General features: G+C 34.7%; 1 protein-coding gene across 1 annotated transcript in view; it reads left to right on the forward strand.

Moving 5' to 3' along the window:
* The window catches only part of PGGT1B (protein geranylgeranyltransferase type I subunit beta), a gene marked incomplete at its 5' end in the record, with an annotated part of 60,878 nt that extends 47,296 nt beyond the window's left edge, over positions 1 to 13,582 (forward strand). The window contains 2 exons of the mRNA XM_082836599.1: positions 4,269 to 4,377; positions 7,953 to 13,582. Coding sequence (XP_082692725.1) covers positions 4,269 to 4,377; positions 7,953 to 8,134 — 291 coding nt within the window. The 3' untranslated portion in view covers positions 8,135 to 13,582. The remainder of the gene's footprint in view (positions 1 to 4,268; positions 4,378 to 7,952) is intronic.
* Between the last annotated feature and the right edge of the window lie 1,132 nt (positions 13,583 to 14,714).

The raw sequence follows: 14,714 nt of genomic DNA on the forward strand, positions 1-14,714 counted from the left end.
TACTACTTCTTCCTCTTGTCTCTCTTCATCCTTTCTCTGGGCCTCCAGTTCCATCAGGTCTTCATTAGTAAACTTCTCCTGTTGCACAGCAAGGAATTCAATGAAGTCGTCCTCTTGCAGATCTAGCTTGAAATAAAGATACTGTACTACTGTACTCTATACAGTACTGTACAGTAGAGTACACAAAAAGCACAACCACTTGTAGAGGATGCACGCATGTGACAATGTACGCCAGACATGTGAACTGACTTACGCGATTGGACATGTGAATGCACGTTTGCATCTTTGAATGTTCACAACTTAAAGGTTCGTATGTGGGGACTTACTATAATATCCTAATTTTTTTCTCTTAAACAAAATTCATACATGTGGTTGAAATGAATTGGGAAAATAGAACAATTTAAAATGAAGGCAGTAGCTTCTGTCTCCTCACTTTTAGTGCCATTCCTCAGGTGCACCATATTAATTTTTATAATTATGAAAAATTTCAAACATACCCAAAAGAAGAGAGAATAGTGTATAATGAACCCTTAATATGTTCATCAACCAATCTCAACAGTTGTCATCCCAAAGCCAGCCTTCATTCATCCATATACCTATCCACTTCCCTCACCCTCACTGACTAATATTTTAAAGCAAATCCCAGATACCATTTTTTATATTATCTGGAAAATTTTCAGTATAATCGCTAAACAAAAAGAGCTTTTTAAAAAATGGAACCGTAGTATCACTTCTAAGAAATCAGCCATAGTTCCTTATCATTAAATATCAAGTCAGGATGATATATATTTCCTATTGCATCACATCAAGAGGCATATAATATAATCTCTGGCTGTCTCTCCTTTTGATCAAAGGGCTCCAGAGTTGTCAAAACTGATTCATCCATTATAAAGTTCCCCATGAGCCTTCTTTGTTCACTTTTTTTTTATGGTGTTAAAATATACGTAATGTAATAAAGTTTAACTATTTATAAGTGTACAAATCACAGTGTTATGTAACCAATACCACTGTCTATACCCCAAACATTTTCATCATCCTAAACATAAACTGTGCTCATTAAACAGTAACTCCCCATTCTCCCATCCCTCCAGCCCCTGCTAACCTCTATTCTACTTTTTGTCTCTGTGAATTTACTTATTCTAGGTACATCATATAAGTAGAATCATATAATCTACTGTGTCCTGTGTCTGGCTTATATTTCTCAAGCTCCATCCATTTTGTCACATACATCAAAATTTCGTTCCTTCTTATGGTTGAGTAAATATACCTGTTTTATGTATATACCACATTTTGTTTTTCTGTTCATCTGTTGATGGACACTTGGATTGTTTTCACCTTTTGCCTTTGTAAATATGGTGGCAGTGAGCACTGGTGTAAAATAAATATCTGTTTCTGGATAATTACCTAGGAGTGGAATCGGTGTATTACATGGTAATTACATGTTCAACTTTTTGAGAAACCACCAAACTATTTTCCACAGTGGCTGCACCATTTTACATTCCCACTAGCAATGTATAAGTGTTCCAATTTCTCTACATTCTCACCAATACTTGTTTTTTCTGTTTTTTTTTTTATAATACCATCCTAATGGCTATGTGGTGACATCTCATTGTGGTTTTGATTTGCATTTCCCTAATGATTAGTGATATCGAGCACCTTTTGATGTGCTTATTGGCCATCCTGTGTATCTTCTTTGGAGAAATGTCCAATTTATCTATTTTTTCTTTTGTTGCCCGTGCTTTTGGTTGTTATTCCATGAAATCATTGCCAAATCCAATGTTATGAAGATTTTCCCCGATGTTTTATTCCAATGGTTTTATAGTTTTAGTTCTTGAACTTAGGTCTTTGATCCACTTTGAGTTGATTTTTGTATATGGTATAAAGCAAGAGCTTCAGCTTCATCCTTTCACATGTGGACATCCAGCTTTCCCAATGCCATTTGTTGTAAAGACAGTTCTTTACCCATTAAATTGTCTTGGCACCTTTGTCGAAAATCATCTGTTTATTTCTGGGCTCTCCATTCTATTGCATTGGTCCTTACTGTTTTAATTACTGTAGCTTTGTAATAAATTTCAACATCAGGAAGTATGAGTTCTTGACATTTTTCTTTTTAAAGATTGTTTTGGCTCTTCAGGGCCCCTTGCAATTTCATGTGAATTTAAGGATTGGCTTTACCATTTCTTAGGGAAAAGGCTGTTGAAATTTTGATAGAGTTTACATTGAATCTGTAGATTGCTTTGAGTATTGTTGACATCTTAACAATGTCAGGTCTTCCTATCCATGATGATGGAATGTTTATCCATTTATTTAGATCTTTAATCTTTCACCAGTGTTTGGTAGTTTTTTGCATACAGATCTTTCACCTGCTTAGATAGGTTTATTCCTAAGTATTTAAATTCTTTTGGAAGCTGTTATGAGTGGAATTGCTTTCCTAGTTTTCTTTTGGGTTGTTTGTTGCCGATGTATAAAAGCTTCATCATCTTCTTACGGAATGGTTTTAGCAGCCGTTGGGGATCATTACTTAGGTCCATTATGTCATTGGGGGTTGCTATATGGTGATAGTCTATCATTTCCTCTAAATTTATTAACTAGGATTCTTTTATAAAGAAGAATTTCACTTTAACTTAAGGTATGGTTATACAGAGAAAGGCAGATGATTCTTTCTCTTAATTTTAATAATGTTCATTCAGTCAGTGAGTTGGTTCCCTAGCATCCTCTAAAGTTTTCCAATAAAATAATTGGGTTTTAGGGTTTTTTTTTTTTTTAACCTTTGAGTATCACTGTGAACTCATAGATTTTAATATATTTTAGTCCATTACATTGTTCTTTTTAATGCTCAAATTGTCCCATCTTTAGCCAGTAGGAGCCCCTTCAAGTTGTTTCTTGAGTCTTTTTGATATGACCTTGGTGGTCTTTGACAACTTTCTAAAGGCAACTACTTTTAAACCTTTTTAAAATTTTTAATTCTTATGGATAACTTTAAATAATAACTTTAAATATGCTGATTTCTTGACTTAACACCTTTAGGCATTATCTCAGCTATGAAAACATATTCCCAACTATGAAAAATGAAGATTTGGCCTCCCCTTTTTCCAGCAGATTGTTACTGGTATATATTTTTTTTAGTTCTGAACCATCTCTCTTCCTCTCCCTTCTAAACCTTTCAGTTTACCTTTACTTTTACAACATCAGCTTAGGTGACATTCATATTTTGTTCAGTAACAATGATCAAATATTTTATGCTTTGCCTTTAGGTTGATTTTAAAATTTGAAAACCAGTAATCACATATTAGGGCTGTATAAATACTTTTTATTGCTAAACCAAGTACAGTGTTAAGATTATTGTTCCTTCTTTCTATGTAATGACCTATGTGCCACTTGATGAAAAATGTTTCTAGCATCAGGAGTCTAAAGAGTCTCTGCTTATATTCTATTAATTAAACCAAATGAATGAATAAGTTGGTTTCTTATTTGTACCATAACCTTATTATTGGTTTTGTTTCTCTTTTTGAGAAATAATGCTTCTTTATTAATCATTAATACCTTTCGTGGCTCTCTGATTTATTGACACACTTTCAGCTGCTTTGTGACACTTCTTGAACTTTCTTACCTACTGCTCACCACTCCCCGACCCCGTTCTCTTCACAGTTTGACAATCCTTTATATTTTTCTATTGAATGGGATCTTCAGAGAAAGGACAAATACATGTCCTAAATCTTTAAGCTACATAATTTTTTATGCTAAAATTGTATTTGTCTCACCTTGTATCTTTCCTAATTAAAGAGCTTTAATTTTTTACTATTCTCAAACAAAACTGTCTCTAGCACGTGGTTAATAATTTTTGTTGCTCTTTTTTGAAATATTTTTAGTTTTCATTACCAGCAATTTGTAACTAATAGTTCAAAAGCCTGTCATAAGAGTTAGAATATAGGTTAATTAAATTGCCCTTTTAAAAATAACTGATGAAGTTGAGCATACTGGGAAGTTGTGTTTTGAATGTAGCTAAATGTGATGCAGAGAAGTCAGTTGGGTATGGTTCAAAAGAAGGAAATAGTGAGTGGGTCAAGAAAAGGAGAGTATATTTGATAAGATGATAAAAAAAAGTTAATGTGGTTGAGAATTTTAAATGCTCAAGCCCCCTAGGCTTGCTCTGAGAGCCTTACTTAATTAGAGAAAAGCATATTTAAATTACATATATCTGAAAATTGAGCCAAAGGTCAATATGAAAGTTTAATGTCAATAAATTTATATTTGTCATGTCATTTCAGCTTCTGAAAATTTTCCAGTATACTAACTTCGAGAAAAATAGAAATTATATCTTATCAACTCAAGATCGCCTCGTAGGGGGATTTGCCAAGTGGCCAGATAGTCATCCAGGTAATTTATTTTTTGTATAAATCCAGAACAACTTTTGTTTATTTTTTGAGTAGATCTTCAAGCATCTTTGTCAGAAAGGGCATATGATAGAAAATATAGGCACAGTTGTAAACTTACTTTAAATAATGTTTTTAAAAAGGTAAATTGTTTAAGTTTATGGTAGATTTAGGGTCTTTGGGGTGTAAAGGAAGGATTTGATTATCAAGATGTATTGGTATAGTTTGCCCTTTTTTCCATATATTTCACTTAGCAGTGTTTCATCTTGTTGCGGGCAGTAAGGCAGATGGTCTGAATGGTCCCTGTCCAAAATAGAATTGGTTCATCCAAGATCTTTAGGATTACTAGCTGTCACTTGAGCTCTGCAGAATAAATTACTCTTAAATCCAAAAGGGAGCTAGTTCTTACTCTTTTCATAAGTCATTAAATCAGAAATCTCAAATCCTGAATACAGGTGCCCCTCACTGTCCATACTCTTATTCTCTGAATTTTGGCAGATTCAGGTTATTTTTTTAGATGAATACTTTTGCTATATGAACTCTCAAACCATTCACTCTCTAAAACTCAGGAACCAAATAGATTCAGACAATACAATATTCCATGCTTTCCCAGCTCAGGAAAGGCATAGATGTGAAGAACAAAAGATTCTTGTATTTCATAAGTACTTTTAAAAGGGTTCTTCAGAAATAATGACATTTCTTCAAAATATGTGGATAATTCTGCTATTTTCCAAACCTAGACAGGCCATAGTCTAAGCTGCATGCCCTAATATAATAAAGTCAGTAACTACATGGATGCCATCTCAGACCCCTCAGGCCTAGCCTGCCAGCACAGCTCATCATCTCCGTGCTCTGCCCTGCCCCAAAACTTCGGTGGCACTAGGCCCAAGTTCAGGCCTAGGATTCTGAAAATGTCTTACCAGTCTTCCTCTAGTCCAGTGCCCCTCCTAGTGACACCGTGTGTGTGTATGTACATTCGCTTAAATGAGAGGAAAGGGGCCAAAGCTCTTTTCAGACTCCCAAAGGGATCTCTGATGCAAAAGAGAACCTCTAATCTAAACTCTTCTGTTAAGTCTGTTACAATTGTTGAAAAACTTTCTTAGCACTCAGAGTCAGCTGGCACTGCACACAAGGCCCTCCCAGGATTTGGCTCCTCTCCCACCGCTAGCATCGTTCTCCAAGCTGCTTGCGCTTCCCCCTTAGGTTTCACCTCCAACAAAATGAATCTATTTATAGCTTCCAAAAAACTCAATTCAAGACTTTGTTAAAAATAAGTCAGAACACTGACACTTTTCATAAGCAAATTGACCAAGTATTAGCTATAAATATATGACACTAGATTTAAGGAATGATTGTTTTTGCAGCATTGCAGTAGTGTCATGGTTTTTATTATTAGTCTAGAACCTCTTCACCTCCTCTCTTGTCATAGAACAGTTACGGTCAGAATATGTACCTGAATTGAAGTACAAATAAGGGGCTCATGGAATCATGTCAGGAATATTTCCTGACATCCATATTTACGTGTATTTTCATGCAAACTATGCTTCTTTTTAAAAAATGTACAATGCTTTTAATTTCTAAAGCAAAATAATATTTTTAAATTTTGATATCTATAACACATAGCTGTAAATATGTTTGAAAAGTGCCTCAAGAAAACAGTTCTTTTGGTATTGATTCCATTGTTTTCAATCAGTACATGGTACTATTTTAAAAAATAATGTACTGTTTTAACAAATAATGGGAATAGGGAAATGACAGTCTCTTGAAAAGCATTTGTTATATAAACATATTGAGATACATTTTGATTTTTTACAGTAGCTTTTTTAAAAGAAAATTATTGGAGCTTTTTTCTAGAGAGATCAGTTGTTTAACATTTGAGTAAATACTTGGATGTAATATTTTTTATAGATATGTTACAATGTCTTCAGATCCTGTACATTACAGAGCATAGGAAGTGTTTGTATGATAAATTGAATTTATGTGGAAAAGATCTGTTCCCAGAGCTGTTATAAAAATCATTTTAGTAAGAGTTTTTAAAATTAGCTTATTCTTGGTTCTAATAAATCAATCTAGTAGCAGATTTGACACACAGAGATTTTATGTACATTTATAGGAAAAACTTATGAAAAAATGAAGTTTTATTATGAGGAAAATATATATTTCAACTCTAAAGTGCTTGAATACGTCATCACCTACAGACAAAGAGGGTTTTTTTTTTTGTTTTTTTTTTGTTTTTGAGGATTGAAACATTACCTTCTATTTCATTAGCTTTTACAAAACATCCTTTTGAGAAAAAAAAATTCTTACATTACTGGAAAGTGTAAGATCCTATTTTATTTATTCTAAGTGTATTTTCTGTTGCATTCTTTTCCTAGAAAAGTTTCCTTATTTCTGTACAATAAAATTTAATGTTGCTTTTTAATTTTAGAAAAACTGCAAGAAAACTATAATAGTATAGGAAACATCAAGTTTATTTTTTGTGGTCTGAAAATTAGAGGAAAATGAGCTAGAAGAAACCTAAGTATTCTCTGAAAAAGACATAAAAGGGGATTAACATGGACATTCATTGGTGAAATAACTTTTTCACAAATAACATTGAGTAAGCACAACTATCTGTCATTCCTTTTTTGAAAAGTAAATGATACTTTTGTGAGTAAAACTTTCTCTTTAATTCTTTTGACACAAAAGATGTTTTGAACTTTAATAGCTCATGAGACCATAAATGATGACGAACTCAAAAACAGAAAAAAATTTTGACTGCTACAAAATCTGCATTTTGTAGCGTTCCCATAACTGCAGAGCTCTGAGCCCTTTCAGAAGTCATATAAGGCTCTCAGGCAAGCAACAGCCTTGTGATTTCAGTGGCCATTTAATGGAAGAAAGTTGCTGCCCCCTGAAAGATGGGAAACAGTAGTGAGGCCACTGTAGAAGAATTGTTATGGTATGAACACTCACATTATTATGACCAAATAGAATGTGTGAGTTTGTTTTTATTGTCAGGTCATATATTTTTAGAATGACTGACATTACCTGAAATAGGGAAATTAAATATGGTACAGCATTCCAGAATGGATTATTTTGCCTAAGCTTCTTTCATTTAACATAGTATTGTCATCATGTATGGTTTAGGAACTGTCAGAGGTAAAACTTAGGGGGGAGGGCTAATGCTACTTAGATTCTGAGGTTTATTTTCACTTTTAAGAAAAAACTTCTGTTTATGATATAAAGCTCCTTGTTTCCATATATTATAGTAAGCAAAAGGGAAAACCCATTAGAGTGAGAAGTCTTTTATATCACTGGTACTCTTCCTTTTTGTTCTTTAATCACAGAGGATGTTGGTAGTGTCACTTCTTCAGCTAGGAACTGTTCTCCTTTGTTAGTGATGTTTTCTTGAATAATGTATCATCTGATTTTGATCACCTGGTTTTTAAAAATTTGGGGTTTGAGACAGCAAATATTTCAAAAACTGTATTTAGTATTTTTCTAAATTTATTTTTAATGTAGTGATGGGCTGATAAGTAGCTAAAATATTTTGTACAAATAAGAATGCCTGTTGTGATAAAACTGCCTTATTTTCAGATGCTTTGCATGCATACTTTGGAATTTGTGGCCTGTCACTAATGGAGGAAAGTGGCATTTGTAAAGTTCATCCTGCCCTGAACGTAAGCACACGGACTTCTGAGCGCCTTCGAGATCTCCATCAGAGCTGGAAAACCAAGGACTCTAAACAGTGCTCAGAGAATGTACACTTCTCCACATGACTAACTTTAGATTGGGAGGGTGGGGGGATTTGTAGCCTAACTGTAGCTCAAGGTTAAAAGCCATGTATAACCAAGTGTGCTCTTTTTTTTAAGAGGTAGAGTCTTACAATCGAATCTTGTGCTGATGTCACTTTGGTATATGGTCTTGAGCCAGTAACCTTCGTACTAGGTTTCAAGGAAATCTTTGTTGAAGTTTGAACCACAGTGGACTCTGTTGTGGTTCTTAAATGTTTATATACTGTATTTCTAAGTTCTCTGAGGCAAACTAACTGTATGTATGAAGGTTATCTTTTTAAAATGCTCTTCAGTACAAAATTGTATCATAAATACAAATCTTCAAAAGTTTACAGTTCACATAGCATTGATAATCTTCAGGTGAACACTTAGTGATCATTTAAAAAGCTTGACTGCTGATGGTAGAACATTGCTTTAATGAATTAAGTATCTGGGATTATTCTTTGAAAACAGATGATCCCAGAATTTTTAAAAAGAAGACTTATTTTGACTTAAGTAAAATGTGCCAATTAAACTTTTGTGGCCTATACAAATGAAATTAACTTCATAGCAAGAATGAATAGGCTTAACTAATACAATAATTTTCTAAAGGGAGATTGTTTTAAGAAGACTATTATGTAACTGAGGGACAAGTAATATAACTGTATGTGATTGTGAATGGGGAAGTTTTGTGCTGTGCGGGTCATTTATTTTAGATGTTGCTGGGGTAAATAACAGTTATGTTTGATGTTAATCTCAAATCATTAGCTCCTTTTTTTTCCTTTCTGCAGAGCAAACAGTCTTATCTAGAAGGAAAGCCATTTAATGGTTTTGTTTCTTTTTCTGAGATATGTGATACTGTAAATTATACTTGTACTTTTATAACTGAGTTATTTTTAGCCATTTGGATTCTTGTTTTTAGTTTGTTGCCCCAGTGTGTTAGCTGCTCAAATTTCAAACTGATGATTTTCTAATTTTTTCAAATGAAATAAGTAAACATTTAAGTAAAAAAAATAGCACCACTCAAGTAAAGTTAATGGTGTAGCTCCATACACGGTCATTCATATTTTTGTATTTTCAGGTAAGTGGGGAGGAAATGTACCATTTAGGGGTTAAGGACTGGGGTTTTGCTTTTCTTTGTTTTGTTTTCTTCATTCTGTGACCTAGCTAATTGTAAAGGAATTAGTATAAAAACTCATTTTTATTAGTAATCAATTTATCAATAAATTACATCTGTCACTGTTGCTCTATGACGTTCAAAGTTATGAGAGTAGTGCTGAAATGGAGAAGGAAGTCTCTTCACCAGAGGGACTGGGTTTCATTTAAAGTCTTGGTGATAATAAATGTTGGATTGTTAGTTTTACAAGTATCAGTATAAAAACTAAGTTACTAATATCACTGTTTAGGTATTATAATATTTAAATTTTTATTTTAATTTCTTTCCTAGAGTGGAGAAAAAATACCCTTAAACAATGGTCCTTCCCAAAGGAAACCTAGTATATACTTGGAGAAATGATTCATTTATTATTGGCATGCTTAGTTTTAAACCTCAATTTGCCAAAGTCAAAAAAAAATGTTTTTTTAATTAGAAATAAAATCAGTTTTCTGATGGTGGGGATAAAATAAGCCTAACAACAGATGTCATCCTTCCATGAGTTATTCCAGTTTGTACCAGTTTAAATTCTGACAAATTAAGACATCTACATCTCAAACTAACTCATTTCGTAGACATGAGGAGTTAAAATGGCATATATGTAACGGCTTTAGAACTATTCAAAAAGCCCCCATTTTTTTTTTTTTCCTGAATTGCCATTAGTGGTTGGAAGCTTAAAAAGTTAGTAATAGTAACCGTATTCATATGAAGGAGAATTCCAAGGTCAAAGTATTTCAAAAAACTACTAAATATTTTCTAACTCCTTGTGTAATTTAATAGCATAAGATTATATATTACAATATGATTCTAATTGATATACTCGTGAGAGACCTCCTTGTGAAACTTTATGGGCCAGTGAATGTTCACATTCCACAGCAGCATATTGACCAAAAAAAATACCAGCCCATTGTGAATTGTGGAGAAACTATTCCCAACTTTTTCTAAATAGTTACCTACAAGAAAAGTATTAATAAAATAAATTATAAGCACTATTTCATATATATACTTGGTTCTTTAGCAGTGGTGATAGAATAAGAAGGGGAATATGAAGTCTCAGTAATTCTGTTCCCTATGCTCTACGGCCAACTCCAGTATGGTATTTTTTAGACTATGGTAGGAGAGGCCTTGTTTTGAGCATATGCATGAAAACAAGGTTCATCAGGTCATATAACACAATTCAACCTATTTATCATCTACAGTGCTTTTAGATTTGACCTATAATATGTGTACATTTTAATTAGATCTTAAATAATTATTTATAAATATTCAAATTCAAATAGAAGTTTTGCCAACAGTGGTACATAGTTTGAAACTGTTGGGCCTGATAATATTTGAGAGTCAGTATAGTAAGGAGGTGCTCTGGAGTCAGATGACTTGGGTTTAAATCCTAGATCTGCCAGTTCACCAGTGTAATCTTGGACCCTAACTTCCCCTTTGATAAAATGAGGGGGGAAAAATCTAACTCACAAGATTGTTTGAAGATCAAATGAGGTAATACATATAAAGTACTTAGCATAGTACTAAGTAAATAAAGTAAATTCCTAATTATAATTTGTCATAACCATCATAAAATTGTTTTTAAAACCTCTCTTTTCTGTAATAGAGATCCCACAGAGTTTAAACTCGAGGAAGATGATGGCAGCACTGTAGTTTCTGAATCTCCCCATTCGAATCCAGAGTAACTAGGATAGCTATTCTACAAAACTAGATGACAGGGTGTCCCCATGAACTTTAGAATACAGTTTTATAAGGACAAACCACTGACCAACATAGTTTCAGCATCTCTGTGGGAGGAGGTGAAAGACAGGCAGCTGGTTTCTGACAGCCTTGAGAATAGAACTATAGCATTGCCCCCCAGTTTCTCACTAGAGAGTACAGTGGGCCAGTCTGAGAACAAAAGCTGAAACTGGGAGGGGTTCTACAGGTCCCCATTTGCAGGTAAGTGTTAGAGCAATATGATATGGTCTGATGATTGTGCTAGAGCAGTCTGGGCCCGTCCTGTATACATCTTAAGACTAATGAGATAAAGCCTAGCTAGAATTAGAATCCAAATTGGACAGGATAGGTACAATAGGACAAAGAGAAGAGAGAGTCCAGATAAATGTTGGGAGGGAAAGTCAATATACCTAGACATTATATGTGGACATAGATAATCTTTTAAATCACTTTGTGAAAATGAAAGAGGAACTTTAGGGCCGTAGAGCAAAGAAAAGTCGTCCTAGGGCACCCCTTCCTCCTAAAAGTACAGGAAAACTCATTTCACCCAAAAACAAAAACAAAACCTTGTAAGGATTACAGTCAAAGCCCATTCAAAGTTGTTTTAAGGAATAAAAGAATAAGCAGCCCAATATCCCCACAGACATTGGAAGCACACCAGCAGGACATGACCACAAGACTGATGAAAACCTAGTATTTATTGATTAAAAAAAGCCATTATGACAGGAAATTTATAATTTTAGAGCAATATCAATAAAAATGAGAAAAGCTAAGAATTACACAATCGAGTCTTAAAAACTGGAGGAAAAAGCGAACCAAAAGGAAGTAGAAGGGAAGGGATTAATTAAAAGGGGGAAGGAGGGAAGACAAGATAGACAAACCACCAGACAACCTTTTCAAGAAAAAAAGGGAGGAAGCAAAAACACAAAAGTTTAAATGACAAGAGAGAGAACATAAAACAGGAAATTTTTCAAAATTATAACACTACTTTGAGTAATTTTATATAATAAATTAGAAAATAATAACCTTTCTTAGAAAAATGCCAGTTGCCAAGATTACCAAAGTAGATACAGAAATTCAAAACAAATGGACTCTTTACAAAAAGAAAATCAGGCCCCGATTGTTTCAAGGGTATTTCTACCAAACTGTCATGATTAAATCATCCTAATGTTGTTTAAACATTTCCAGGGGCTATAAAGAGACTCTTGAGGGCAAAAAATACAAAAAAGGCTTCTAAATTCATTTTGTAAAGTGAACATGATAAGCATTGTTTCTAAAACCTGACAAAGTTTGTACCAAAGAGAAAATTATAGACCGCTCTCACTTACGAATATATCAGTACATAAATGTTAACAGTACATTAGCAAACAGTTCAGCACTTTCAAAAAATACTAAGTCATGAGTAAGTTGGATTTATTATAGGAATGCAAGAATATTATTAGACAATCCATTAATATTCATCATATTAAAAGAGTTAAGGAGAAAAATCATATGATTATCTCCATCTTTGCAGAAAAGACACTTGACAAAATTTAACATTTATGTTAAATACACTTAATAAGTAGAAATTGATGAGTAATTCATTGACAGTGTACCTGTGCCCAAAAGCCAGCATCTTAATGTCGATACTAAAGTCAGGAACAAGGCCCACTATCTCCTCTACTATTTTAACTTTGTGTTGGGGGATTTAGTCAATGAGATTAGACAAAAGAAAACAAAGAGGTGAATTGAAAAGGAAGAGGAAAACTTTTAAAATATGATTTTATATCTGGAAAGCACAAAGGAATTTGTTGAAAAGCTGTAAGAGAACTTAGTAAAGTAGCAATTGCATACAACTAACATACAACTATCAGTAGCCTTCACCAGACACAAAAGAGTGCTTACTCTGATTCCATTTAGATGAAGTTCAAAATGGGCAAAATTGTCTATGGTGTCAGAAATCAGTGCCCTCATTCAATCACTACCTCCCTCCTCAAAGGTAAGCACTATCAAGACTTAAATCACCATCAGTTATGTCTGGTTTTGAACTTTCTTTTAAGTGGAATCATAATCAACGCATTAGTTTTCAACTGGTTTCTTTTGTTCCACAGGGACTGGAAGAGTACAAGGCAGAGTCTGTGGTGCTGGCGATGTTCTGTTTCATAATTTAGGTGCTGGTTACATAGGTGCATTCACTTTATGAATATTTATCAAGCTGTACACTTATGATTTGTGCACTTTTCTGTACGTATAATTACAGTTCAATAAAAATGTTTACTAAAAAGAATAAAAGACTATATATGTATATAAACCTAAACTAGTTAGAAGATGTTCTTGAAGAGAAGAGCCCTTTTATGATTGCAAAAAAAGAAAAAAAAACAAGAAACGTGTATGTAAACTTGAGGTCCAAAAGCTGTATGAGAAAATCTTAAAACTCTTGAAAGCCCTCACATGGCTCTGATGCACACTGAAATTTGAGAACCAATCACTGATTTAGAAAAAGCAGCTTGGGCAGGAGAAGCAAGTAAGAACCCCATAATTATTTGCAAATGTAAATTTTAAAAAGTTTTAGTTAACAGTAAGCTGAGTGCGATTCAACGATGTGCTCTTTGCTCCCACCCCAAAAAAGCTAATGTGATCTTAGTTTGTGGTAATAGCGTTGAAATGTAATGAATGCTCAGCTATGCAAAGAAAATATGACATTTATTTTCTCAAATGGACCCAATCTTCATTTGCCTGTATCTTCATCTATCAAGAGGTAGCGGAGGCTAAGGAGCGGGGCCATTTAAATTTGTCAGCGAACAATCTCAGTCTCTTCTGATATCAGTGTTTTTTTTTTTTTCTCTCTTGCTCCTTGTTGGCTGAGTATATGTGCCTCCTGGCAGTTCGTGGGGGCCTCTGTTGCAGGTTGCTGCTCTGATCTGGTGTCTACTAAGGTGTCTGCCGCCGGCCTAGTGTGGCCTTTGCAGGTGGGTTGCTGCCACTTGCCGCTAATTGCACAGTCCCAGCGCTATGGCCGTTTTGCTCTAATCCCAGGCCACCGCCAATCTCCCTGATTTTAGTGACACTGTATCTGCACCCTCCTGTCCCCTTCACACGCGCGCACACACACACACACACACACACACCCCACCCCACCCCATCTCTTTGGCCTATGCAGAAGCTCCTAGGTCTTTATTCCTGAAACACTGTCATTTCATTTATCTAGTAACCTCCCCTTCCACTTAATGGTACTGAGCCACCCTGGGTGTAGAGGTAAGCTAAAACTACTTCTCCTAGGACTGCAGCCTCTTCTAGGAAGCCTGGAAAAGCAGGTCAGAAGGCCACCTCATGTACCACGTGTCTAAATATTTAAGAGTTACAAATCACACCAGAAAATTATGTTCTATCCTCCTAGACCGACAAATATAATAACAGATTTGGTGGGGGGGAAAGCAAGTCATACCAAATAATTGTGAATAGCATAAGTGCACAATTAACTTCATTTTCCACCCCAGGCCATGATTTGGCAGTCGGTGCTGCTGGGCTGGAGCAGAGCAGGCAAAGGGGAAAGATTTCTCCCTGATTTGCTAGCCTGCCAGCCCTGGCTCCCTGCAGTCATTAGAGAGATCCACAGATTCCACATCCACTTCTTCTTGGAGGGAGTGTAGGGGGTGGCTCTTTCACACCCACTTGATCTCTCTCCACCCCCCTGCACCTCCTCCATCTGAGCACAAGCTTCTCTTTACCCCACACAGT

Source organism: Leucopleurus acutus (assembly GCF_964270905.1).
Source record: "Leucopleurus acutus genome assembly, chromosome: 3".
Taxonomy (NCBI): domain Eukaryota; kingdom Metazoa; phylum Chordata; class Mammalia; order Artiodactyla; family Delphinidae; genus Leucopleurus; species Leucopleurus acutus.